Source organism: Pimephales promelas, chromosome 2 (genome assembly GCF_988280905.1).
Source record: "Pimephales promelas chromosome 2, fPimPro1.hap1.1, whole genome shotgun sequence".
NCBI classification, from domain to species: domain Eukaryota; kingdom Metazoa; phylum Chordata; class Actinopteri; order Cypriniformes; family Leuciscidae; genus Pimephales; species Pimephales promelas.
Genome location: NC_142770.1, coordinates 6572854 through 6600388, shown reverse-complemented (window position 1 = coordinate 6600388; position 27535 = coordinate 6572854). Strand labels below are relative to the sequence as shown.

Genomic DNA, 27535 nt, shown 5'->3' with positions numbered 1-27535 from the left:
TAAATCACATGAGATCTGGACATATTACATATTGTATTATGAAAAAAAGGATCTGAAATATTTTCCATGATAGTGTTACAATTAAACAGTTGGGGGTTAAATATTACAAATAAAGTTTTTAATGTTTTTAATATATAACTTATTTATATCTTGGTAATAATATTAACTATAATTTCTATCAACTACATTTACAGTATAATTTTACACATGAAATGTGTACATATTGAGAAAGTATTTAATATGTTTAATGCACAATATATCAATAATAAACAAGGAAATAATCTTCATAAAATTAATACAATATATTAATTAAAATATTAAAAATCAAATATGTACGTATACATACATTTATATATATAGCTGTTGGATTCGATTTTTTACATTTTCTAATATATTATTCACTATATGTATCTATACACAAGTTATTTACTAGTTTATATTAGTGAGAATGAAACCACACAATTTGTTCCAATGTCTTTACTTCAATGTTCACAACTAAAAGCACAAGACCATTCTTGTAAAATATTGCCAATACAATTTTTTTTATAACAGGGAAAACATTTTTTTTTTCAGCAATTTGAGGATGTTCACCTCCAGTGCTTTGAATAACGTTTGTGGCAACTGTACAGAGGCAAATTTCTTGGACATAGATAAATCTCTTTGTAAACTTTAGAACATTTTTCTCAAGACCACTGCTAAATATTCAGTGGTAAAGTGCTGTAGCAAAAACGAAAACATTATTAAATTCTTCCCCCAAGGTAATAACAAAGCTAGGAATATGCATTACGATATTTAGCTATAATGGTTTCAGTGTCTGTATGAATCTATGTACAAATGAGTTTACGGTTACAAGAGCAAAAGATGAACTATTGCGCATCGTATTGTACATCGTTCCAGATTACAAATGAATCCATTTTTCAAATCTGGACCCTGCAATGAACATGAATTATAGAAGTTACTTTCTCCCTCATTGTGTCCAAGACAAGAAATCTCTTCCATTTACCACCAGACTGAAACAACCAATAGGAGTAGATGGCGTAAGTGACATAACAATGGCCATTATATAATCATGTCAGTGGTCAATCAAAGCCATTGTTTTTCTGGTACAGCGACAGTGTCGTTAAGGGGCATAAATGATAAACGCATCATTCAAATGCTGCTATTTGTGCAACATGTTGATTGTGATCTTGCAGAACAGGAATACTAATATTACTTTCTTCTGAAAGAAAATTAGAACAATGTAGCTCAATATTTCCGCAGGAAAAAAACAAAGAGAACAAAGAACGCTCTCAGCTTTTGTAGGCACAATGGCAAATGTGGCAAATGCTTAAAAAACATCATCCCAAACCGAACCATAATCAAAGTGGAATTAAAATGTCAGAATGAAACTCATCACTCATTTTATGAACCAAAAGTAAAATCCAATAACATTTCCATTCAAAGTAAATGTGCTGCCCGCATTCTCCACCAACGTGTGTCTTCAGAAATCAGTACTTTAAATATAGGTGGTCAATTTTTTCGCCTGAATGAGTGTGCATGCCCATTTTTTTTTTAAATATGACAGCTGGTCCAAGCAGAATTGTTTAGGTTACACTGAGCAGCTTAAAAAAATGCAGGGCTCCATTGAAATTTAATGTGAATAAAACAAACATTGAAGAAGTTCACATACAGTCACTCTTCACTGTTAGATGCAAGTTGCTAAAAAACTGAGTGGATGAATTGCACTAAAACCAAGATGAGCGTTTTTTTCTTTTCTTTCACAAACGTGGGCCGCTGTGGTCGACAGTTTCTGATTTTTTCAGTTTGCCTTTGTTGAAGGATTGGATGGAGCTGAGGAGGGCACCCCGGCCCACGCCGTTGGCAGCGGGAGGTGAGAGAGAAGGAGGGACGGGTTCACTCCCAGGAGGAGGAGGAGGAGGAGGAGGAGGAGCAGCGGGGGGAGGAAGAGGAGGCGCTGGAGGTGCTCCTGCGAAATCAGAACAAAGTCCATCATTATCGATTCGCTTTCAGTAAGATACATACTCAGAATCCTCTGCGGTATGTAGACAGGAAGCGAAGTACAGCAGCCATTCAGAATGAGACACTTACCACAAAAGGCAACATTTAAAGCCAACATGAAAGTAGTATTCCCCCGAAAGCAGCATTTGTCGTTTTTTTTACATATTAATAAAAAACCCATTAAAGGTATAGTTCATCATTTCATGTTATCATTTACTCACCCTCATGGCCATTGAAGCCTAAAAGTTTATGTGAAATAAATTCTGTTGAATCAAATTTTTCAAATATTAAATCAAATGCTTTTTTCTAAGGCTACTTTTTGTGATGTCTATTTGATGCTTTTCCCATTTAACACAATAATGACTTAGATTCGATTAATTAGATAAAAAAAATAATTGCTTGACAGCCCTAAAATAAATATAAATATATATATATATATATATATATATATATATATATATATATATATATATATATATATATATATATATATATGAATAAATAGTAAATAGTAAAATATAATACTTAATTACATAATACTTACAAATATGAGGATTAGAAAGAAAATTTCCATTTCATGTTGACTTTAAATAACTTAATGCTGTTTTGTCAATACTGTGATCATTTACTAACCAATCACCTTCTTGGAAATAAGTGGCTGACAGCATGACTCATGCCTTCTGAACCAATAAGCAAGATGCAAGGTTGTGCTCAGTTGCAGTTGCTTTAAGACCACAATTTTTTTTAATTCTTTATTAAAAAGATCATCTAAAAAAATTGTATCTTAAAAAGAAGTATTATCAGTTGATAATATAAACATTGCATATATAAGACTCACAATCTACAAAAAGTGCTTGTTAGAAAGAGAATTTACCCTCAGAAAAGCCAGAATTTGTGCCTAAACAGACAATTGCAGATTGTGAACTTTTAAAGTTGCATTAACCCTTCTCAGTAGGCTGGAAACTTGCTGAACGGACCTCATTTAATATTAATGAGTAGTAGTTTTACTGTGAGGAATCAGAATGTACTACTGAGGGAGGGTGAGCTGCAACTTTATAGTGGAAATAGATTATTATTGAATTACTTTACCCCGCACACGTTCAAAATGGCGCATGCTCTAGTTTTGAAGACAGCATGTGAGAGAGAGAGAGAGAGAGAGAGAGAGAGAGAGAGAGAGAGAGAGAGAGACAGAGAGAGGCACACACAAGTTACTGATCATATCAGAATGAGATGACACATCGGATGATTATGATCTGGTAAGATGAATGGAGATTGCAACCGATTTCATGAGGAAATTGGCGATTGATCATGGAAACGAGAGTGATTAGGTCATGACTGACCTCAATCTGATAGAAAAACAGGAGATGTTAATGCACCTGTGAGCTACAATCGAAAACATTTTACCACATCATGCAACAAATTTATAAATTTAGAATTACTTTTGATTTATTTGGAAAACTTTGATTGTTTTGATTGGACATACTGTACGGGAATGTTTGGATAAATGCACAAACCAGGAAAAACAAACTCTTCTGATGGAGTTTACATAATGTTGGAGGATGAACAGAGTTATAAACGGGACATACCTGGTAGAGGAGTGGGTGAGGACGGGCAGGTTGGAGGTGAACTCGCCCCAGAACCTGCTGGAAGACCATTAAAATGATTTTTACTGTGTTCTTTACTGTACATATACATTGACAGCTGTATCTTGGATCAGGCAGTAATAAAGTTCAACAGGAGGGTACTGGTACACTCTTAGAAGAAAAGGTTCTATATACAAAGTAGAACCTTAAAAAAGTTCCATCAGCACTACATATTTGGAACCCCTAAAACGTTCTATACACTCTTAAAAAAGGGTTCCTCTGGGTTCTATATAGAATCCTGGGGTTCCATACTTGGCCAATAGAACCTTTCACCAAAAAAAGGAGTTCCATATATGAAGTGAGGGATGGAACCATTTCTTATAAGAGTGTAAAAAAGCCATTCAAAATCAGATGTAATAATGATAAACCTCTTAATATTTACGATGAGTAATATTAGGTAACGGTATTTAACGGTCAGTAATGGTAAGTTGCTTTAATAAAAATCACAAGTCTATTGAAGCTTGTTTCTGCCACTGAATAAAAAAATGGAAAAAAAGGTAATTGTGTATTTGTATTGTGTATTTTTGTATTTACAAATTTTTTTGCTAAGTATTCTGTGATATAAACTCACAATTTCAAGGAAAAAAAGTCAGAATTGCGAGATATAAACACAATTGGAAGAAAAAGTCAGATTTGCGAGGAAAAAAAGTTAGATTTGCGAGAAAAAGGCAGAAAAGTCAGAATTTCATGAGTTTGGGTTTATATCTTGTAATTCTTAATTTTTTTCTTGTGAGTGAGTGTGCACTTAATTATTTAAAAAACTGTTTAATTACTGGGCGAGTTAGACATTAAGTATGCAGTCTTTTATTCAAAACAAAAAAGTATTTAAAGAAGACAAAAGTTTATAATATTGTGATTAATTTTGAACCAGGTTGGTTTGGCTCATGGTTTATTACTTCTTACTGAAGAGTAAATCTATGTCAAGTGGTCCAAAAATTGTAAATTTGGCTGCTTGACCATTTTTAATTTTCCTATTTTCTATTTTACATGTATATATTCGTTTTCCCCATTTTTTACAGACTTTACAGACTTTCACTTTTATTCAACCACAAAAAGAAGAACATTTAAAATGCTCAAGCAACCTCCACTGGTCCATTTGAGATGGACAGACCCAGAAGACTGTCCCGAAATACCTATTGAGAAAAATACTTCTGCAACCCTGAATGCTGAAAACGTACAATTTGAAATTAAATTAAAGTTGTTTAATAATAAAGGAAAGTTTGATAATAAATGAAACCTACCAGAGTTGTTATTGTATTTGACAGAGAGTTCCTCCTCATTTTCATATGTCGACTGTCTCGATTTCTGGAACCAAAATTAATTAGTTAATTGGTTTTAAGAACCATTACGTTCAGGATAAAACAGTGTGAATCTTAATAATTGGTAAAGCGTTTAAACTCATGTACCTTTCTGGCCAACATCTTCCTCTTGCGCTTCTCCTCCTCTGAGCCGTGGTGCGACTGCGCTCGCGTCAACCTCTTGTGCTGGTGGATCTGAAAACACACGAGGTTTCGGTTACATAAACGTAACGGGATTTTCGAAGAAAAGTTGAAAGGATTTTCCTATTGGGTTGGTGAAAATGTGGACAGCATCACATTTTATTCCACTTTCCTAGAATGAAATGACAAGATTTGTGCTTGCGACACATTTGTTGCACAAGAGACCAAAAGTGAACAAAGCAATGCACTAACCGTCCTCTGTTCCTCCACTAGACGCCTCTCTAAGCATTCTTTAGACGCTTTCAGGGCCTCTTTTAATTTGGAGCTGATCTGGAGTTCGGAAAGAGAAAAAAATAATAGTTTGTAAAACCTTTGTGCATCCTTATGGACATTTCTGTCTTTTGTTTTTTTGATCACTTTGCCTGTGTTTATGCAAACTGCCAGGAGTGTATCTTTATTTTATTATTTCACCCCCATTTCCTTTAAAAATGTATTTTTTTTTGCACTAGGTACACAAAAAACTTTCTCTTAGCGCCTTTTGGACAAAAATGTCAGCATTAAAACCCCTTAAAACTGCAATTTTTAATCCCATGGCCATTTAACTATTAAATTAGGCAATCTTTGTTAAGAGGCTTTTTTATTCTGTTGGCAAGGCTTCACAATTTTAATTTGTACTATTTTTTTACCAGATGGTGCCATTTTCTCAGGTTTGGCTTAACTTTATTCCCGTTTTCTGTTTTGGTATTAGAGCCAATTGGATAAATCATGCAATGATAATTGTGTGGGTATGTTGGCATGGATGTCAGAGTGTGGTTTGTACGTATGCAATAAAAAATGTGTGTGTGTATGTGTGTGTGTGTGTGTGTGTTTGTAATGTTTAAGAGAGAAAAACTAGTGCAAATAACAAATCCAACCACTGTGTGACCAGTGGAGTTTTGCTGGCACACAATGGGGAAAATCTGTCATTGTGCACAACAAACTCTTACTATAAACTCATCTTTTAAGATATCAACCTAAAATTTGGAAGAGAGTTTCTTTAGATTTGTGGCTTTGATTTTCTTGCCTTTTTAGAGTTCAACATGTTTCATTAAACATCCATTTTACCGGTATATAAAATAAAGCTCATAAACTTAAACCTATACTTAACCTAAACTTAAACCGGTCTTCTTTAAAATGAGACCAAACTTAAATCTGTGCTCCTAAGCTTCAAAATTTACTTTGTTTACCTTAAACTGGGGTTTCTCCGAGTTAAACAGCAGCACATCATTGAATAACCTGTTAGAAAGAGAGTTAAACTCAACAACCGTTTGTGGTTCAGTTTTAAACAATGTCATATTTCACAATTACTGCTTGACTTTCAACCACACGCTTTAGATTCACAATAACGTGACGGTTATGTACTCTTGACTCATAGGATCTCACAAAACTAGTCAAGAACGGGTCCGGTTCATATTTTAGCCAAAAATCAACAGAAAAATAAATAAATAAATTGTATTTTTGTATGAAGAAAAAGACATCTATTTTTTTGCAACATTGTAATTGGACATTATTTTCATGATATTACACAACATATTAACTCATGATAATTATGGCAATCATTTAAATCAAAATATTATATTATAAAAACAATAAAAAAATATAATGATAAAACAAAAAATATAAGACTTTTAACTAATTGCCAAACATCTTTTGTGAGATTTACTCCTGAGCGTGAACATCGTAACTCACGGTGTTTGTAGTAGTTGGGAAACGGTTGGCATTCCTGTTTTGCAAGCTTCAGTGGACAGGATGGACTGAAGTACTGAGACTGTGGGAAAATGGAAAACAAAAGGTAACGTATTACATAAAACCATTAACTACAAACGTTTTACGAAGCCACTTTGGGATTTCTGCAGTAGGTTATTAACTATTGCATAAAACTGTACAACAGCTAATGTTTTGTAGCTTGAAATGGCAAGTTCAACTTATTAAATTAACTACAACTAATTTACTTATTGATTTAGCCTGTTATACATACAACATCCATGCTCTCCACATTCAGACAGTAATCTGATCAGTGCTACTATGAGCCTGCTTGCACATTTATGAAGTACTTTATATGCGGTAATTTAATTTGTGCTTTCAGTTTACAATAAGAGTCTAGTACATTTGACCATGTTTAAAGTGCCCCAATTATGCTATTTTAAAGGTTCCTAATTTAATTTTGGAGTCACAATACATTTACATGCATACAAGGCTGAAAAACACTTCCCCTCATCATCCACTCTGATTGGTGAGATGGCCTAGTCTGTTTTGATTGGTCTACTCTGCTCTGATTGGTCAGATGGTCAAACTCCATTAACTGCATCTGTAATATGCTGCCAAGCTTCCTTTTTTTTAGGAACCAATACGCCACTATGTACGCTTGAAAATAAAATGTGGCATTCTGAATGAACTTCAATTTCTGCATCCGAGAAATCTTTCTTTTTCATTCACATTCATGTTATTATATGCATATATATAGTTGTCAGTCGGATATAATGGGTGGGATTTATGGTAATTGAGAATGAACGTGCATGCGCATCCCATTTACGACTGATTGGAATTCATTAACACACACATTTCACTATCACATCTGACATTTACGAAGTATTTGTGAATCAGGAGAACAGTTTTCGGGAAGGTCTCTTTACGCGCAAAACACTCTCATATTTATTTGTATATTTACGAATGTTTCATGAATGAGACCCAATGCATAGGGGGACATAAAAAAACAAAACAAAAAAAACAACTCCCCCTATTCCTCTGACTAAATGTGGGGTGATTGGTCATACACTCAGAGAACATTCATAAAGGGTGACCAGAAGATCATACTGACCTACAGACGGGGACTGGGCCGTAGGATACTGATCTACAGGCACGGCATCAGGCGGGCGGCCATACGTCATTTCATAAAGCAAGTGTCCAAATGAGTAGATGTCTATGCTTTCTGTTGTCTGATGAAAGGAAAAAACATCAGCTTTTCAACATCAAGCAGTTGAATTATTCAAATATTTAACAATTTTATTAGAATACATTATTTTCTCATTAATTTGGTTTTCATATTTAGTATTACAATAATAAAGTCATCTTACATTAATTTTCCTGAACTGTGTTACATAGGGTCGGTAATATGATGGCAGTCCCAGTAATGAATTCTCTATATCCAACAATTTACACGTGTTCTCCTCGATCAGGACATTGGATGCATGAAGATGCCCGTACGGAAAACCCTTGTCATGGAGAAATTTTAGAGCCTGGAATAAAACATAAATTACATATTAACATTTGGAAATACGGTAGTGAAAAAACAATGTTAAAGTTTGACGTAAAATAATAGGTAGCAAACTCAAATATATAGTATCATTCAAACGTTTTAGAGCCTGGAAAAAAAACATAAATTACATATTTACAATTGAAAATACGGTAGTGAAAAAACAATGTTAAAGTTTGACGTATATAATAGGTAGCAAACTCAAATATATAGTATCATTCAAACGTTTGAGTTTGGTAATATTGTTTAATGTTTTTAAAGTCTCTTCTGCTCAATAAGGCTGCATTTATTTGATGAAAAATACAGTAAAAACTGTAATATTGTGAAATATTGCAATTTAAAATAACTGTTTTCTATTGGAATATATTGTAATGTGTAATTTATTCCTGTGATTATTCCTGCAGAAATCATTCTAATATGCAGATTTTCCACTCAAAAATAATTTCTGATTATTATCAATGTCGAAAACAATTGTGCTACTTCATATTTTTGTGGAAAGACATTCTTTAATAAATAAAAAGATTGATTTGAAATACAAATCTTCTGTGTAAAGGATATTTTAAATGGCATTTACTGTCACTTTTGAAAAAGCGTCCTTGATGACTAAAAGTATTAAATTCTTTCAAAAACTAAAAAATATCTTTGAACATGCCGTAACGGACCTCCAGAATCTGTCTTCCGTAGGTTCGGATTTGCTGCAGCTCCAAACCCTGGATCTTTTTGGGATTGCAGTACTTCTTAAGAAAGGGTTCTTTGGGCTTCACCTGGCGGACCGGCAAAATTCAAGACAGAATTAAAAAGATATTGAAGTATGTTAAAAGTTACGATCAGAAAAAAAAGGAAAAACATTTTGACAAGTCAAGAAGAAGAAAACAAACCTTGCAAATGTGATCCCTAAGCGTTCCTTTCTCGCTGAAAACTCTAATGACTAGTGCAGACGATTCACTGCTAGTGGCGAAACTGACGGCGGAGATGTTTGAATGCTACGGAAAAGTCAGAAACAGAAACACTTCTAAGTAAACTTGTTCTTTGAGCGTTTTTGTCCATGCAAAAGTCACTGACACAATTTTAGGATGTTGTTGGAGTCATCAGGGTGTTGCTATTTGGTTCGTAAAAAGTGTTCTGGTTGGTTGCTAGGTAATATAAAGTATATTTTTATTAGAAATTGGAGAATGAAACAGGAAACATTAGGCCTCAATTTGCCATCAGGTCACTATGACCCACACTTATCGGTACAAAGATAAAAGTTAAGTTGTTCTTTTTGATTAATATGTTATGGAAACTTTCTTGATATATGGTTTTTAATCTATTCTCTGTATGATAAAAAACAGACCAATTGGATGAACGCCACTATTAAAGAGAAGCCAGAAAGATTAGGAATTAATTGTGGCCGACGAAAAGGAGTTTGGCTTTATAAAAATAACCCAAAGATAACCCAATTGGTTAAACAGGTTGTAAGAGTGAGATTGTTAGATATACAGACTAGACCAACAAAGTCTGATCTTTTGCATCTGGAGCTTCTTGAGTTTGTTTGCAAAGAAGAGCAGACTTCTTCTACAACAAGTGCTATGATATTCTGGAGGACACTAGAATTCATATTCCTGCATGTTTTCCCATGAATCTCATGGCCAGAAATGACCTTGTCATGCATTCCTCATTACCGTGTTTCTCAGTTGGATTGCTTTAATCTGCTCATCTGGAATGCAGAGATCAGACGTCCACCTCCATCTGACTGACGATTTGCCTTGAAGTAACTATTAAAGCGATAGTTCACTCAAAAATGAAAATTCACTCCCACGTCGATCCAAACCCATTAGAGTTTAGTTCATTTTCGCAACGCAAATCAAGATGTTTAAAAAACGAGAGATTTCTGTCCCTCCATTGTTTAATCCAAGTCTTCTGAAGAGATTTATATGATAAACCGATTTAATTTAAGCTTTTATTCACATACATAGAGCACTCATATGTAAACAGAAGGTCAAGCATGAGAACCAATGAGGTTCGTTCTTGCGAAGGACGCAAGTATGTTTGGGTTTCCATCTTTTGTGCTCTATATGTGTGAGTGTTAATCAACGTTTATGTCAATAAAAGCTTAAATTAAATCTGTTCATCATATAAAGCAATTGTGTCTGTTCATTTGATGTGGATTAAACTTCTCCATTCATATGGATTTCTTTTAGGACCTCCTTATAAAAGTTTTGGGTGAATAGACTTTCAATGGAGGCACAGAAATCTCTAACATAAAAAACAAAAAACAAACATCATTTGTGTTTCGAAGATGAACGAAGTCTTATAAATATTAAGTGAAAAACGTCGAAATTTTGCCTTGGAAACTAAATGAAATAAGTTGAAGTTGAAGTACTTAAACTAAATAAAATAAAGGGTTAATAAATAAATAAAAACTAGGGGTTTGTTTACACAACAACGATGTACTAAAAAAATGGAAAAGTTTTTCTTTTGCGGGTTTTTTTTGTCCGTACAGACAACGACTTTGTCCGAAAGATCCCTGTTCACACGGATCCGGGAAAACTATTAAAAACGCTGTATTATTCATGCCAGGCTTTGTAAAGAAACTCTACGCACCTACAGACTGAACACACAATACGCGTGCACACATGATGTCACCATTTTCACAAATTCGTATTTTGGTAGTTTACACAGAGACATTAATGGTATCGTTTTCAAAAACTTGCACTTTGAAACCTGATTTCAAAAGTTCACGCTCCCAAAACGCTGTTCTTGTGAAAATGAACAGTTTAAGGAAACTAAAAATAATAAATAAGCGCATAAAATTACAAAAAATGAGACTAAAATTTTGAATAAAAGCAAACTAAATATCTTAACACTGAAAATATTTTAACACTAAAATAAGACTGCATCTAACCCGTGTTCGGGTGTCTAAACCGATCACTGCAAGCCCATCTTTACAAAAGACTCCATTAAAGTCATGTGTAATCTGGCAGTACGGCTGCTGAACTTGAGGACGCAGAAAAAACAAGAGCACATGACGGCGTTCGCACACAAAACATCCAAACATTCGGGTCTGTACACAAAGACAGGCTCTTTTAGTTCATTCCCAACTGTTTGTTCGGCTCTCCTGAACAGCTATGCACTTAAATACAACAAAAGTCAAATTAACTATATTCCTATTTCTTTTGCATTACGATAACTGCATATCAGTCATGAAAATAATGTCTATTGTCAATTGATTGCTAAAAGATCATCACACTGAAACAATGTTTTGATGAATAAAAAAAAATTAATGCTATTATATTTATATTAAATTGATTTTCAATCTGAATGGTCGTAAATGTATTTTAGGCCTGAACTTCCTAGCAACACCATAACAACACTCACACAACAATTGTGCAAGAATATATCAACACCGGTAACCCCACAACCCAATTTAAGACTTACAGAAAATGTTGGAAGCAGCTTCATCGCAGACTGGAGATCTTTGTCGGACAGGAACTTATCTGGACCCAAATCGACCTATAATTGGTAAAGAAGCGTGTTACAGCGAGTACAAGGGTCACACAATGCTGTGGCCAATTATAGAAGAGAATGAAAACAAATACGTCAAGAGGGATTAGTAAGTTAGTTAAGTTCTTTGTGCAGCCAAACAAAGTAGTGTTGAGATGTACTGCATCAGGGTTACATAATAATGGGAATTAAACAAGTTGAGGGTCAAAGTACAGGATTAACAGAGCAAGAATATACCAGCAAAAAAGTTAATCTGTGTTTGTATGGATCAAAATGAAACTTACCCAACTTAATACTTGTTTCTCTTTGGGATGATCTTTATCTTTGACCAAGAAGTACCTCTTTCTCAATCGCCAGCCTGTAAAAAGACAGACATTAAGTGATTGAATAAATATTAAAATCAATGAATAGAAATCTCACCTCAAAATTGAAAAACCAAAAAGTGAAAAATACTACAATAAAATAATATAATAATAAAATTTTTGTATTGTGACATTCATTTCATAACACATAAGAACATTTTCTGCTTTAAAGTTTCATTACCGTAACATGTAAAAATACAGTAATACAGTACCAAACAAATTCAATTTAACAACTACAACTTTCCAGTTTCTATTTTTTCTGTTTCTATTAAAGTTTCTATTTAACAACTTTCCAAACGTATTTTTAAAATGAAACAAATTAATTAACTTTTTTTTTTTTTGCATTGCATTGAAGACAAAGAGTTTTTTTCATTACGGTAATGACAATTTACAAACTTAATTTTGATTAAATTTTCAAATTATTTTTCTTTTTTCTTTTGATTTTGCAGTAAAATGACCTGAACATGTTCTAATAAGTAAATGTCAGAACTTTGTTTATGAATCTTCCTCTGAAAGAAACCAAACAGCAAGGTTCTTCTCAAACGTGTCTCGGCAATGTAACTGTTTTTAGAAGAAGAATAAATGCCATGCCATCCTCTGAAATCCATCAAGTTGTCAGGACCTATCAATGTGTCAACGTGATTTGCTGAGATGCGAATATAAACAGCGCGTCATCATGAGAAACAAATCAATAAAACTTGAATCATTAACTTTTATAGTTGTGCTGCACCTCAAGGCTGACGACATTGATCTCTCACGGTCAATTGTAAAAGCTACTAAAATTTTAATTAATAAATAATATATTTTATAATATGATGTAAATTGTCAGCATTTGACCAATAACTGTACATCTTCACTCACCAATGTCTTTTAACGGCTCAATAACCTCCCATTTTGGATCGGATCTGAAGAACATGGACACCTGCTGTAAGGCTATTTCTGAAAAATAAGTCAAGGGTGAGTTTTAGAATAATTTTGATCCACAAAATCCCATCGAGTCTTAAAATACACCCTAGTTGTATTACCTGTGTAGTTTGCGGAGTAATTGTTAGTATCAAGGAACTTTTTGACCAGCTCACAGCTGGAGAGGACATGGTGACGCGTGATGTGGTTCAGATAGGCCTGAAGACCCTTCTGACGCTCGGCTATAAACTCTCGGTCCATGTTTCCTATCAGCTTCTTAGGAGGAAGTGGCAGGTTTAGGCCGGAAATCTATCAACACAGAGAGATTGACTCATACTTACTCTGATGAAAGAGTGTTTATTTGGAAAAGGTAGTTGTCAAACACATTTATGGGAAAGGATCGTTTTTCAACACAGCATGTTCTAACAGTCCACTTACAAGTAAACTATTATTAAGCATGTCAAAGTCGCTGTATCGCCGGATGACCTGCGGAAAAAAAATGACAACTAAATCAGTCATTGTGACCATAACAAACATGATAGACGCCATGGATAGACAGATAGTCCAAACTCACCGTCCAACTGTTGTCTGTGGAAACGCCCCTTTGGACACGAATGATATACTCCTGTTAATAGAGAAAAAACAATAACTGAATCCAAACTAGGAAATATACATTTAAATAGACCCTGCTGAAAAACTGGCTTAGCTTTAACATCAGCAAACCAGTTTAGCCTGACTAGTGGAAAACAACCTAAACAAGTCCAACTTTGCTTTGTTATTTCCTCACAATATTGGGAATTCAAAAGACTGAAATCATGGTGTCATAGATTTGTGGTTTTCATGAAAGAATTGTGAAGAAATGTCAAAACAGGAAGTGAAAAGACACAACGTAACCAAGTCTCCAAAAACCTCACGGTGACCCTGACGTTTACGGTGAGGTCCAGATGCTTACTCATTAATGTTTGACTCTCCTTTAAAAATGTCACCTGATAGTTTCCATACGACTAAAACGAGAGTAAAGGTACTCAGTTTCCAGAGTGCACTGCACCGCTTTTTTATTTAGATGACATCCACTGTGACTGATTATTTCCACACAATTCATGTATTAAAATCATCAACACTGTGAAATGTATAGATAACAAAATAAATAGCAATACATATATTTAATCAATCATATTAACTGATTATTTAGGCGAAGGAAGCTGTTCAGTTTTTTTTTAAACAGGACATTTAACAGGTTGTAAAGTTTACAGAAGAGAAAGTGGATTACTAGATTGCACTTTCATATGATGGATCATGAGAGGTTAAAGATGAATGGATGAGAAAGGAAACTCGTATGTCTCGTGGCTTCGGTTTCGCAGCACAAGGAAATTATGTTCGGCTCAAATGCAAATGAACTTTTTTCAATTCCGCCCGTAAAACCACAAGTACAGAGCCAGACAGACCGTTTAAATTGTCACATGAGATCTACAGCATAGATGGTATCTGTTGTGAAAATGCTTGTAAATTGTTTACTTCAAACCTTAATCATTTTTTAATCTTGACCCTCTTAAACTACTATTTACACATCACTTTTCTTTAAAGGTTATGTTCAGCATATTTAATTTTAAATAAACATATTTTTAAAGGATTTATGCTACTGTTTGTCAGTTCATTCAAAGTTGACATTTGTTTACTAAATCTTTCAATGTTTAAACTCAGAATGCAGACATTTCCCATTTCTTCAATCAGATTATTATTTTTTTTTTACATTTAAATTTTTTTTTTTTACCTTTCACTAGATGTACATTACGTGTTCCAGTCTGAACTCACTACAGAAATTAATATTAAACTACTAGCCATCTTTGTCACTAAACGCGATTAATTTGATCCTTATCGACAAATAATCGAGAATCAACAACGCTGAACGTCATAATCGACGTTAAAGCCCCGTTAAATCTGATCTGCTGACATTTCCATGCGCATTTATAATCGATATGAAAGGTTTTAATGACCCAGAGACCCTCCGGTGTTTCTGTTTACCGTGTGCGCCTGTAAACTCTGGCTGGCCTCGATCACGGCGCTCAGCGGCACGGTGTCGTCCAGCGGCGGCTTCCTCCCGGACAACGGCTGCGGCTGCTGCTCCATGAACGCCATCCTGCATCAAAACAACACCAAACAGCCCCGGTTCGACAGGGTTCGGTTTAACCGAGAGCCCGCCTCTGTCGGTAAAACGACGTGACGGTTCACTGCGAGACTGTGCTTGTGACAACGTGGGAGAAACGAATCAGAAACTGCCAGTAAACTATGACGTAGATGTTGTTTCTGAGAGGAGCGCGTCCACTCGGGTGCGCACTCCCGAGTGAAAGCGAGTGACGCCGCATTTTTGTTTATAATCACCATTATCTTTTAAGCCGGCCGAAAATACAGAAATTGATCAATTATTTACAGTTATATTCTGTTTTATTTTTCTGACAATAACATTGAAATGAAATAAATAAATTGAGTGACGCCATGTTTTAATAAGTGCACTCAAACAGGAAACCACATAAGGCTTCACGGCTAAATTCAATTATATCTTTTCTTGTGAGGCTCGGTATGAAATTAAACTTATCAAAATAAAAAATAAACTATTTTCAACTTCATTTATATGGCTGCTGTTATGTAATTTTGGTTGGAGTTTGTAACACAAGCGTTGCATCTTTGCTAAGCTGCTAGCGTTGAGGGTAAATGTTGACAAAAATATATCATGTGACCAGTCGGAGTAACATGTGACTGAATATGAATGAATTCTCAATTTTATCTTATATATTCTTGGAAATGTATCCTGATTTTTTAAATTTGCCCAATATACAAAATAAATTAAACTGTTACAAATATTAAATGTAAACAAGGCACAAAAGATCTTGTGGTGAATAACCTGACGTTACACTCTGGATGCATTACAGAAGATTGAAAAGGTTACTTTTGCTGGTTAATTGCAATATTATTATGTTAACCATACTGCTTTCAAATTACTATTTGAAAGCATCTGAAAATGATCTCCTTGATGAGGTCGGAAACAGCTCGATTTTACCCACACCAGTCAAGTTATTTTCTCACACAGTTTATTTAAACTGCACCTCAGGGAACAAAAGCAGTGAATATTAAATCTTTGTGTGAGCGTCACATTTCAAAAGAACAAAAATAAGCAAAAACATTTAATTCCTGGAAGCATTTGGAACTGAAACGGCAGCATTCCTCACGATTGCTCTCCATTCTGTGGCATCATCACTATGACCTCTCCCTCCATGACCACTTTGTCTTTGACAGCGCAGGAAACAGAAATAAAAGCGAAGGACATTTTGATCTTTTTAACCTCCGCTTCCGCCTCAACTTCCTCTCCAATGTAGAGGGGTGCCGGAAAGCGTATTTCCTGGTAGAGAAACACGCAGCCTTTACCGGGCAACTTTGTCCCAATAACTGCTGAGATGAGACCGTTAATCAGCACTCCGTGCACAATGGGCCTCTCAAAAGAGGTCGTTTTGGCGTACTCTGGGTCGAGGTGGAGAGGATTCATGTCCCCTGTCAGCTCAGCAAAAAGCGCAACGTCTCTGGCGCTGAATGTTTTGCTTAGCGAGGCCCGTTCACCGATGTAAAGCGACCTGTGCCCCACTGTGAGGGATGCAGGAACTGTCAGTGCTGAGTTGACAGCATGATACACATTTCTGTTGAAAATACTTCTTCTAAGAAAGAACGTCATTTTTTCCAAGGTATTTGTTTTGTAGGCCCACCTCACGATGTCAACTGGTTTTCAAACCGCAGCTCACGGCTATTCCCGGACAGTGCTAACAAAAACGGCGACACCTGCAATGATAAAGGGAACATTACAGTTGCTTTCAAAACAGGTTTCAGTATCTAAAAGTAGATAAACAGACATCACAGTAACCGCCTTTCTGATGCAAATTGCTAAGTACGCACAGTTTGGCTGACAGACTGCCAATAGCCACATTAAAATTATGTCGAGTCATTCCTGGCAGAGATGCAATTGATCCACAAGCTCTTTACTGAAATCCAGTGCGAATTAAAAAAGTGCAGACTCAGGGCTCAAGTAAATGAGCGTAATACCTACCTGTGTGACTCTGAATGCACATGCCTCATTTTGATATGATCCCAGTAATGTTAATGCACTCCATAATTTCACCAGGCCACTGAGATTAAGAAACAACAGAATATTCAAAATGAACATCATTAGATACACAAAATGAGTGGGACAAATCCATAAGTGTTTATTCATTTCAGATAAAAAAAAAAAATCGTATGTAAAATGGTGAGGCCAGAGGAAAACCCCAAGTTTATTTATGTTTACTAACAGCTCTGTACTTCAATTAAACCATGCTTACACACTTTGGTCTAAATGTTCGAGATTTGTGCTAGGAGCATGACTTACCTGTTGTACACTCGTAGTACGCCGGTCAATTCGTTCTCATCAAACTTCAGCAGATCAAATGGAATAGAAGCTCCAATCTGCCATACAGAACAAATATGATTACGCAACAGAAACAGTCAGAAAGCAGGATATAGTAAAAAGAGACTACTGACTCCAGCACATATTTATCCAACAAAGAAAATTAAGTTATTTATACGTTTTGTTATTTATAATTAAATGAACAATTCCCAGTGTATTATGCATTTGCATTTACTAGACTTTATAGAAACCATATTCCTACATGGTACTGTGCTCACCTCTCCGTAAAGTTCTTTAAGTCCACGGATGACCAATTGTTTGAAATCTGCAGAAGGAATATTTCTGTTTCCATTCGCCAAAACACTAAAAATAAAGAAAAATGTTATGTTTTTCAATCCATTTTATGTTCACCGTCTAAAGACTGCAATAAAAAAAAGATCCAGATCAAAACTGACCTGTATCATGACACTTACAGAGATATTTTCATATAATGATAAACTGAAGCATTTTTATAAACATATCGCTCAAATTTTGAGGGTTCCTCCATAGCTTGTTGTTTGACACAAATCCTTTCAGATGGTGTGCTAGAATAAAGAAAGATATAAACTCGTTAATATCGATGCATTTCAGTTCATATTTACTTCAAGAATCAATGCATGTCAATGGCAGAAATTGTCACAGAGATGTCTGTTTATATAAATAGTTGCATATTCAAACATGCTAAATTAATACAACCAGGTATATGAGATTGCAGCGATACAATACAATAAAATCATTTTTATCATAGTACTGTCACAACAATATTTTTTATAAAGGTGAATTATTACAGTAATAAGCATTATTGGGAAGATCAGTTTCTTCTAGGTCACGTGCAAGGTCTGTGTTGGCGCTCCCAACTCCAGAAACACTTAAACTACGGAGTTAAAGAACCTGCAGCCGCTTAAACATCAATTTATATTGAATTATGCAATTAAACAACCGTTTAGATGTCTAAAAACAGATAAACTCACGGAATTACAGGCTTTGTTTGTCCTTCACTCACAGCACGCGGAGCGCCATGCACCCTCTCGCGCTGTCAAATCTCGCGAGAACACCTCGTTAAAAGTCAACAAATGACAGTAAGACAGTAAATCTTTTATATTTTATATTAAATATTTTATATTTTTAGAAGACTATTTAAACAAAAGCAGTCATGTTTACAGCTATATTTTTGGCCATATTTCAATTCAGCTAAAAGTTAAAAAAAAAAAACTTTAATTTGGATTTTACAGGGACTTTAATTTCAGTTATTTGTATATTTATATTCGATTTTTTGTTCGAAAAAATATTATTATTTTAATTCATTTTATTATATAGCATAAATGTACAAATACTACAGTGAACTGTCAGCCGAGTGTCTTCCGCATCTGTTTGATGGGTTGCACAACCTCACGAGACTTTCCCACTGCGCTGACTGGAACTTCCTTGAAGCAACTTCGTTTCACTTTTCATTCCTTTAAATTTCCCGTTTTGAGAATAGCACGGAGGTTTTAATTAACAACGTTTACTTAAACACACACAGATAGGACACGAAGAGTTTTATTAAATTTGTCCTATGGTTGGTAAGTTTCATTTCGTCATATTTGTTTTTCTGTCGCTGCTGGTGTGCTGAACGAGGGCATGTTAATGTTTGCGGTTGTCAAATTTGAACGATAGTGTAAAAATACATAATGCACTTTGTATGCAATTTCTTAGATGTAGGTAAAAATATATGTACCGGTATTCATAATTACTTATTTCTATTATGGTTTAGTTATAAATTACGCTAACAAACAGTACATTTGCGCTGCCATGTTTTTACCAATTGTTAGAATAGTTTAATGGGTCGAATTTCAACTGGTGCAAAATGTCAATAAAAGTACTACTGTAATCTGGAACAGGCATGTATTGTAATATAATGCAATTAAATAAGGTATATGAATATACCATATCATATCAAACATAAATTAACTATCAAAAATATGATTTAACATCACTGAACCAAGATAAATGTATACCAGCAAACCTAAATGTAATCTATTAAATGAGTTATAGCTCTTTAATGAAATAGCTCTTTAATGTAACAATTGCAGGTTACCACTTTTTACAGTGCAGATCATATACAAAAACCATAGTATAAGCACAGTACTTGTTTGTGATCCAATATCTACAAAAATTGCTTTTTTTGGAAATATAGTGTAATATATATTTTAATATAATATAATATAATATACAGTGTGTGTATATATATACACACACTGTATATTATATTATATTAAAATATATATTACACTATATTATAATAGCATATAATAATATATTATAATATATAATTGTTAACTGTTAAATATATTAACTATTTTAAAAAATGCAGACTAAAACGTATTGCAATGTTAATATAATATATTTAAATATTTTTATTGCTATTTATAAATTTGTATTTTATTTAAACATATTTAAATATATTTATATAAATATATGAACTATTTAAAACAATTTTAGCGTAAAACTTATTGCAGTTTTTTAGACATATAATGATATAATGATACATTATGATGTGAAATGACATGACAAAAAATAATATAATAATAATAAAAATAATATATTATATAATATTTTATTATTAAAAAAATATTTAATTTATCTAAAAATATAAGTATATATATATATTTTAAATATATTCAATATTTAAAACTTTTTTTAGTATGCACATATGTCTAAAAATTGTAAGCTAATTTTTAGTTGTATTGTCAAGGTGAGATAACACTACCACTGTTGTGTTATTGTTCAATAAATAATAAAACAAAATCTAATATATTTCTTTCTCTAAACCATGGCATTGCTGTTTTTGTTTTGGACATATACAATTATACATATTTGGATATAATATACAGTATATAAAAAAACACAATATTTTATACATACATTTAATTTTAATAACCATTTAAAATTATTGTTACGTAAACTTATTGCTTTATTTTTATTTTTTTTACTAAGCTTTCAAGATTAAAGCATGGCTGCCCTAGATGCCTCTTGCAATATAAAAGAAGGTGAGTGTTAGTAAATATATTATGCAGTAAATATAAATACCATAAGTCATATTTTGACACAGCAACATGCCTTATGTTACCATGGCAGCGGAGGATGCCGCACAACTGCTGAGTGACGCCATCAACTCCCGAGACAAAGATGAAGCCACTAAACACCTGGATCGACTCCTGGACCTGAAACTCCCCGTGTGTGTCAAAATAAATCCAGACGTGTACTCTAAAGACAGCATCAGGTATGCCGTCAGACCGGTTCCATCACACGAGAAACACTGAAACGCTGAGCATACGTAACCATGGTTGTGTTTGGCTTTGTGTGGCGGCAGATTGAGGGTAGGAGTGGCGGACGCCGTATCAGACGCCCACATCCCAATAACAGTGCTGGTTCCTCTCTACATGACGGTCTCAGAGCTCAAAGAAAAGGTGAAGAGTGTGTTAGTGATGGTCCTGATGGACGTGAGAAGGAAAACTCTTGGAAAACAAAATAAAATATATACTATAAATATATAGACCATTTCAAAAGATGTAAACAACACTGGTCCAGAAGCACTTCCTGTTTCAGTTTTTAACACTACATAAAAGCTGGGATAAAATACAACCAACAGAACATTTAAAACTGAATCAAAAAGTTAAACAAACATCTTTAAGATGTTTTCTTTACATGTGAAATAAAGAAAAGAGTTACAAACTGAAACAGGAAGTGTTTCTGGACCAGTGTTGTTTACATCTTGTGAAATGGTCTATATACTATAATATATATAAATAAATAAATATATACTATATATATATATATAAATTTGTGTTCCAGATCAATAAAGACTACGGCTTCCACCCGGCCCTCCAGCGCTGGGTGATCGGGAAGCGTCTCGCCCAGGACAAAGACACCCTGTATAATTACGGAGTCCGAAACCACGACGATTCTGCCTTCCTCTTCATCCGTTCAGCCCAGACTGCCCAACTGAGCCGCGAACAAGAGAGAAAAGAGAAACAGGACAGACGGATTGATGGTATCAAGACTATATTTCTAATGAAAAATCCCAGCTTGTATATTTAAAACAAGTTTACTGAACATCATGTCTTTCTTAATGAAGTTATAATAGAGAACATCGGCCCCCGACCTCAACGCTCACCAGAGCTGCTCGCCAGAGGAGGCGATCTTCCTCATCCTCCTCCTCTACCTCCTAAACCTCAGGTATCTATCTATCTGTCTGTCCGTCCGTCTGTCGCTCTATTCATCAGTTGAGTCCAATCGATCTCCATCTAATTTTTGCTCTATCAATCTGTCGCTCCATCTATCTATCGCTCTATCGTTTTGTTGCTCTACCTTTCTGTCTATCTATCAATCTGTCACTCAATCTGTCACTGTCACTTGCATCATGTTGCTATATCTATCATTCTGTTGCTCTAGCTATTATTGTCGTTCTAGCTATTATTGTTGCTCTAGCTTGTCACTCTTGCTATCATTGTCGCTCTATCTATAATTACGTCGCTCTAGTTATCATTGACGTTCTAGCTATCATTGACGTTCTAGCTATCATTGTCGTTCTAGCTATCATTGTCGCTCTAACTATCATTATATCATTATGTCGCTCTAGTTATCATTGTCGTTCTAGCTATCATTACGTCGCTCTAGCTATCATTGTCGTTCTAGCTATCATTGTCGCTCAATCTATAATTACGTCGCTCTAGCTATCATTGACGTTCTAGCTATCATTGTCGTTCTAGCTATCATTACGTCGCTCTAGCTATCATTGTCGTTCTAGCTATCATTGTCGCTCTATCTATAATTACGTCGCTCTAGCTATCATTGACGTTCTAGCTATCATTGACGTTCTAGCTATCATTGTCGTTCTAGCTATCATTGTCGTTCTAGCTATCATTGACGTTCTAGCTAGCTACACTCTAAAAAATGCTGGGTTGTTTTAACCCAATTTTGGGTCAAATATGGACAAACCCGAAATGTTGGGTTAAAAATGTAATGTAAAAATTTAACCCAACGGCTGGGTTAGTCCATATTTGACCCAAAGTTGGGTTAAAACAACCCAGCATTTTTTAGAGTGTATCATTGACGTTCTAGCTATCATTGACGTTCTAGCTATCATTGTCGTTCTAGCTATCATTGACGTTCTAGCTATCATTGACGTTCTAGCTATCATTGACGTTCTAGCTAGCTATCATTGACGTTCTAGCTATCATTGTCGTTCTAGCTATCATTGTCGTTCTAGCTATCATTGACGTTCTAGCTAGCTATCATTGACGTTCTAGCTATCATTGACGTTCTAGCTATCATTGTCGTTCTAGCTATCATTGACGTTCTAGCTATCATTGTCGTTCTAGCTATCATTGACGTTCTAGCTATCATTGACGTTCTAGCTAGCTATCATTGACGTTCTAGCTATCATTGACGTTCTAGGTATCATTGACGTTCTAGCTAGCTATCATTGACGTTCTAGCTATCATTGTCGTTCTAGCTATCATTGACGTTCTAGCTAGCTATCATTGACGTTCTAGCTATCATTGACGTTCTAGCTATCATTGTCGTTCTAGCTATCATTGACGTTCTAGCTATCATTGTCGTTCTAGCTATCATTGACGTTGTTCTAGCTATCATTGACGTTCTAGCTATCTTTGTCGTTCTAGCTATCATTGTCGCCCTAGCTATCATTGTCATCTTAGCTATCATTGTCGCTCTATCTATCATTACGTCGCTCTTGTTATCATTGTCGTTCTAGCTATCATCGACGTTCTAGCTATCATTGTCGTTCTAGCTATCATTGACGTTCTAGCTATCATTGACGTTCTAGCTATCATTGACGTTCTAGCTATCATTATGTCGCCCTAGCTATCATTGTCATCTTAGCTATCATTGTCGCTCTATCTATCATTACGTCGCTCTTGTTATCATTGTCGTTCTAGCTATCATTATGTCGCCCTAGCTATCATTGTCGTTCTAGCTATCATTGTCGCTCTATCTATAATTACATCGCTCTAGCTATCATTGACATTCTAGCTATCATTGTCGCTCTATCTATCAATGAATCTCGTAATTATAATTGTTTTTGGTTTTCTAGAAGATTGGTTGGTCATGTCCCGAGTGCACATACCTGAATAAACCCACACGTCCGGGGTGCGAGATGTGCAGCGCAGCGAGACCTGAGAACTATACAGTGCCGGACCTGTACCAGCCGGACCAGACTGAAACCAGGAGACTCCAGCAGGAGGAACTCGCCAGCCTGCAGTACGAGCAGGTTAGATGAGAGGACACAACATACTGGACTACAGTCAAAACCACTTTTACATCTGTGGAACAAAACTTTTGAAAGTACTTAACCGTATGCCTGCATCTACAAAGCTTTACGGTAGAAAAAGAGCTGTGGATCAATGGAAAGTGAAAACAAGGAACATTTAGAGAGTTTTCACACTCCTTGACTTTCCAAACAATGTATTTGTGTAATACACTGGTTTGAAAGTGTTTAAGTGGGTTATTTTGCTGTTTACTTTGCATCACAAAAAGCATTTTTCATTTTGTTGTTGACTAAATGATAAAAAAAAATACTGTTTTATTAATTAAAGCAAACTAATAAAGCAATTTAATTTTATACAGTCTTGAATAAAATAAAATAAAAATCAAGAGGATTGCTATTGTATCTTTTTTCATCGTGGATATTGCAGGTCAGTTGTTTCCCAATTTGCCTTTTATATTTACCAATAGGATAAATTATATTATATCCTATATAATTATATTACGACACATTCATAAGATTTTTTTAAAATATTTTATATAAATGTTTTTAAATATTTATAATAAATTTTATTTATTTATATTATTAAAATAAAAAAAATATTATTATTCATTAATTATTAATCACACATAAAAATAATTTAATAAATAAATAATTATATAAATAATAATGTAATTAATAAAATAAAATTAATAATAATTTAATTATAATTTAATTTAATTCTATTCTTTTCCATAGGATAAATTCTTATCTTAGGATAGCGTCTTTTAGGATCAGGTCCACATTATGTCATTAATTCAAAAAATAATCTTTTAGCATTTTGACATAACACACATAAAAAAAAAACACACACAAACATAACACATGTGGCTGTGTCCATTCATAGTCTCTGATAGAAGAACGAAAGAAGAATTTCCAAGAACTCCTGGAAACAGATTCCCAGAGTCTGGTGGGGAACACGGATGAACTGGATTGCGCCATCTGCTTTTGCACCATCATGCCAGGAGAGGGCGCCGTGCTGAGAGAGTGCCTCCATAGCTTCTGCAGGTCATTTAAGACACTTCATTTGGTCCTGTAAACAGGAAGTACCACCGAAACATAGTCTAAAATACAACTTCTGTTTATCCCACAGGGAGTGTCTGAAGGAAACTGTTCTGAACTGCACGGATGCCGAGGTGGCGTGTCCATATAGAGACGACGCTTATTCCTGTAACTGCATACTTCAAGATCGAGAAATCAAATCGGTAAGATCATTAATGCTGTATCAGTTAACCTTGACTTATTGCGGTTTACTTAACTCTACTGTCTCCCACTAGCTTCTCTCTCAGGACGAGTACCAGAAGTTTCTGGAACTGAGGCTGAACATCGCAGAGTCGCGCAGTGAGAACAGTTACCACTGCAAAACGCCCGACTGCGCCGGTTGGTGCATCTTCGAAGATGACGTCAACGAATTCACGTGTGACATCTGCAATGAGAACAATTGCATCCTCTGCAAGGTGAACGTCACGTTTGTTTAGTTCAATTCCCGTTTTTAAGTGCATGTTACGTTGACCTAATAGACTGTTTGTGTTTTTTCAAGGCTATTCACAAGGGAATGAACTGCCAGGAGTACCAGGACGACCTGCGTATACGAGCGCAGAATGACGACGCAGCCCGGCAGACCACGCAGATGCTGGATGTGGGTGGAAAACTCATTTATTTCACACTGTTTTTGTTAATATTGAAACAGCGCCCACTAGGGATGGGCATCAGTAAGAATTTCCTTAAAGGGATAGTTCGGCCAAAAAGGACATTTCTGTCATTAACCCTCACGTCGTTCCAAACCCCTGAGACTTTTGTTCATTTTCAGAACAGAAATGAAGATCTTTTTTGATGAAATCTGAGGGCTTTCTGTCCCTCCATTGACAGCTACGCAAGTGACGATTTGATTCTACAAAAAGTTCATGAAGAGATCATAAAAATAACCCATATTAATGGAGCGGTTCAGTCCACATTTTTCTGAAGAGACATGATCGCTTTATATAATGAACAGATTCAATTAAGGCTTTTTTTTGACAAATAAATGTACAATAATTGTCTATTAATAATAGTTGATTCACTAAAAAGTGCCAATGTCTGATTCTTGAATAAGTGACTCTTATGAATTTGCTCCTTTTAGAGAATCAAACACGCACATTGTGACCAATGTCGTCTGATTCCTGAACAAACAACTCACATGAATCATATCTTTTTAGTGAATCAAACACATCCACAGTGCAACCAATGTTTGATTCACTAAAAAGATATGATTCATATTTGTTCAGGAATCACTGTGTGAAATTGAAATGTGAACACACACACACACACCCAGAACAGCGGGCAGCCATTTTGCTGTGGCGCCCCGGTGAGCTATTGGGGGTTATGTGACTTGCTCAGGGGCACCTCAGTCATTTCCTGCTGGTATTGAGACTCATTCATAAGAGTCATTTGTTCAAGAATCAGATTAAATTGGTTCTGTTGAATGTGTTTGATTCACTGAAAAGAGCTGATTCATAAGAGTCATTTGTTCAAGAATCAGATTAAATTGGTTCTGTTGAATGTGTTTGATTCACAAAAAAGAGCCAATTCATAAGAGTCACCTCGTTCAGGAATCAGACTACACTGGTCATGCTGTACACTTTTGATTCACTAAAAAGAACGGATTCATAATTGATTTGTTCGGGAATCGGATTACATTGGTTGTGCTTTATTTCAGCTTTTTGAAAAAGAATTAATGCTAAAATGTTCATTAGCTGTCAACCGTTTTCCATTCCAGCAACTCCTGAAGAACGGCGAGGCGATGAACTGTCCAAAATGTCAGGTGATCGTCCAGAAGAAAGACGGCTGTGATTGGATCTGTTGTCTGATGTGCAAGACTGAGATCTGCTGGGTGACTAAACAAGCCCGATGGGGGCCAAAGGTCGGACCGCAAACCACATGATTCATTCGTTCAGTGATTCACAAGCATCAGATATACAGTAGTTAACCCAAACCTGGTTTTGACTCCTCAGGGTACCGGAGACACATCGGGTGGTTGCAGATGTCGAGTCAACGGAGTCATCTGCCATCCACAGTGCCAGAACTGCCACTGAACAATGGCGGCATACGTGAACGCTGCTTCTTCAACAAGCAAAAACCTGCGCTACAGTAACACAACACTTATGAAACGTCTTACAATAATCCAGGTGAGGTTAATGTGCCACAGTTGTGGTTGTACCTTTAAAACGTTCACTTTCTCTTGTCATATCACTGGCACAGCAAGCAGATTCAACGATATGTCACAGGAGTAAAAGATTCAGAACGCGTTTACAAAATTAAAAGTATCTGAGCTTTTATAGAATGAAAAAAATGCTTTAAACAGTCATTAATCACTACTATTTTCTGGCGACTTGATGCTCTGGGACTTTGTGCAATGCTATTGTAAGAGAAAAGACTTATTTTTGGTGATTTTTTTTTTATAATCAAAAGATTTTCTTGTTGTAAAATCATAGTAGAATATGCAATATGGCATGATGAAGAACTGTTAAAGAAAACAAAAAATGATGCATTGACGATTTACTTAAATGCACAACAAATGCATAAAATTGAATGGATCGTAATCAAATTATATATATAAAAAAGAAAAATACTCAATTGTCAAAATAATTGATGTCATAATTAAAAA

The 27535-nt window shown here is 35.1% G+C and overlaps 4 protein-coding genes across 10 annotated transcripts; 1 reads left to right on the top strand and 3 right to left on the bottom strand.

The window, feature by feature from the left end:
• Nucleotides 1-462: 462 nt before the first annotated feature.
• Nucleotides 463-15446, bottom strand: pxk (PX domain containing serine/threonine kinase). Of its 4 annotated transcripts, none has more exons than XM_039691301.2 (19): nt 15143-15440; nt 13695-13745; nt 13559-13606; nt 13243-13429; nt 13079-13156; nt 12140-12213; nt 11790-11864; nt 9251-9355; nt 9035-9136; nt 8194-8355; nt 7938-8055; nt 6809-6887; nt 6307-6355; nt 5333-5410; nt 5048-5134; nt 4883-4946; nt 3585-3641; nt 3088-3115; nt 463-1966 (listed from the first exon to the last, which is right to left on the bottom strand). In XM_039691301.2, the coding sequence occupies exons 1-18, from the start codon at nt 15254-15256 to the stop codon at nt 3099-3101; spliced, it is 1545 nt and encodes a 514-aa protein (XP_039547235.1). In that variant the 5' UTR covers nt 15257-15440; the 3' UTR covers nt 463-1966; nt 3088-3098. The 4 variants fall into 4 exon arrangements, with proteins under 4 accessions (XP_039547235.1, XP_039547234.2, XP_039547233.2 ...); XM_039691302.2 differs by having other exon boundaries at nt 1726-1966; nt 3585-3638; nt 15143-15442; XM_039691300.2 differs by lacking the exon at nt 3088-3115 and having other exon boundaries at nt 3585-3638; nt 15143-15446.
• Nucleotides 15447-16189: 743 nt separating this feature from the next.
• Nucleotides 16190-16841, bottom strand: LOC120492963 (hydroxyacyl-thioester dehydratase type 2, mitochondrial-like). Its single transcript, XM_039691304.2, has one exon. It carries the CDS (start codon nt 16839-16841, stop codon nt 16341-16343), a length of 501 nt encoding a protein of 166 aa, XP_039547238.2. The 3' UTR covers nt 16190-16340.
• rpp14 (ribonuclease P/MRP 14 subunit) lies at nt 16190-18669 on the bottom strand. Of its 3 annotated transcripts, XM_089121702.1 has the most exons (7): nt 18557-18669; nt 18020-18130; nt 17825-17909; nt 17529-17605; nt 17211-17289; nt 16873-16945; nt 16618-16753 (listed from the first exon to the last, which is right to left on the bottom strand). In XM_089121702.1, exons 2-6 carry the CDS (start codon nt 18091-18093, stop codon nt 16874-16876), a joined length of 387 nt encoding a protein of 128 aa, XP_088977828.1. In that variant the 5' UTR covers nt 18094-18130; nt 18557-18669; the 3' UTR covers nt 16618-16753; nt 16873. The 3 variants fall into 3 exon arrangements, with proteins under 3 accessions (XP_088977826.1, XP_088977827.1, XP_088977828.1); XM_089121700.1 differs by having other exon boundaries at nt 16190-16945; XM_089121701.1 differs by having other exon boundaries at nt 16190-16945; nt 18565-18620.
• A 323-nt stretch (nt 18670-18992) lies between these two features.
• Nucleotides 18993-27149, top strand: rbck1 (RanBP-type and C3HC4-type zinc finger containing 1). 2 transcript variants are annotated; one of them, XM_089120935.1, is made up of 13 exons: nt 18993-19147; nt 20562-20614; nt 20703-20847; nt 20938-21034; nt 21420-21618; nt 21703-21803; nt 23686-23859; nt 24740-24900; nt 24986-25097; nt 25170-25349; nt 25433-25531; nt 26648-26791; nt 26883-27149. In XM_089120935.1, exons 2-13 carry the CDS (start codon nt 20578-20580, stop codon nt 26961-26963), a joined length of 1530 nt encoding a protein of 509 aa, XP_088977061.1. In that variant the 5' UTR covers nt 18993-19147; nt 20562-20577; the 3' UTR covers nt 26964-27149. The 2 variants fall into 2 exon arrangements, with proteins under 2 accessions (XP_088977061.1, XP_039547237.2); XM_039691303.2 differs by having other exon boundaries at nt 18994-19147; nt 23683-23859.
• The last annotated feature ends 386 nt before the right edge of the window (nt 27150-27535 follow it).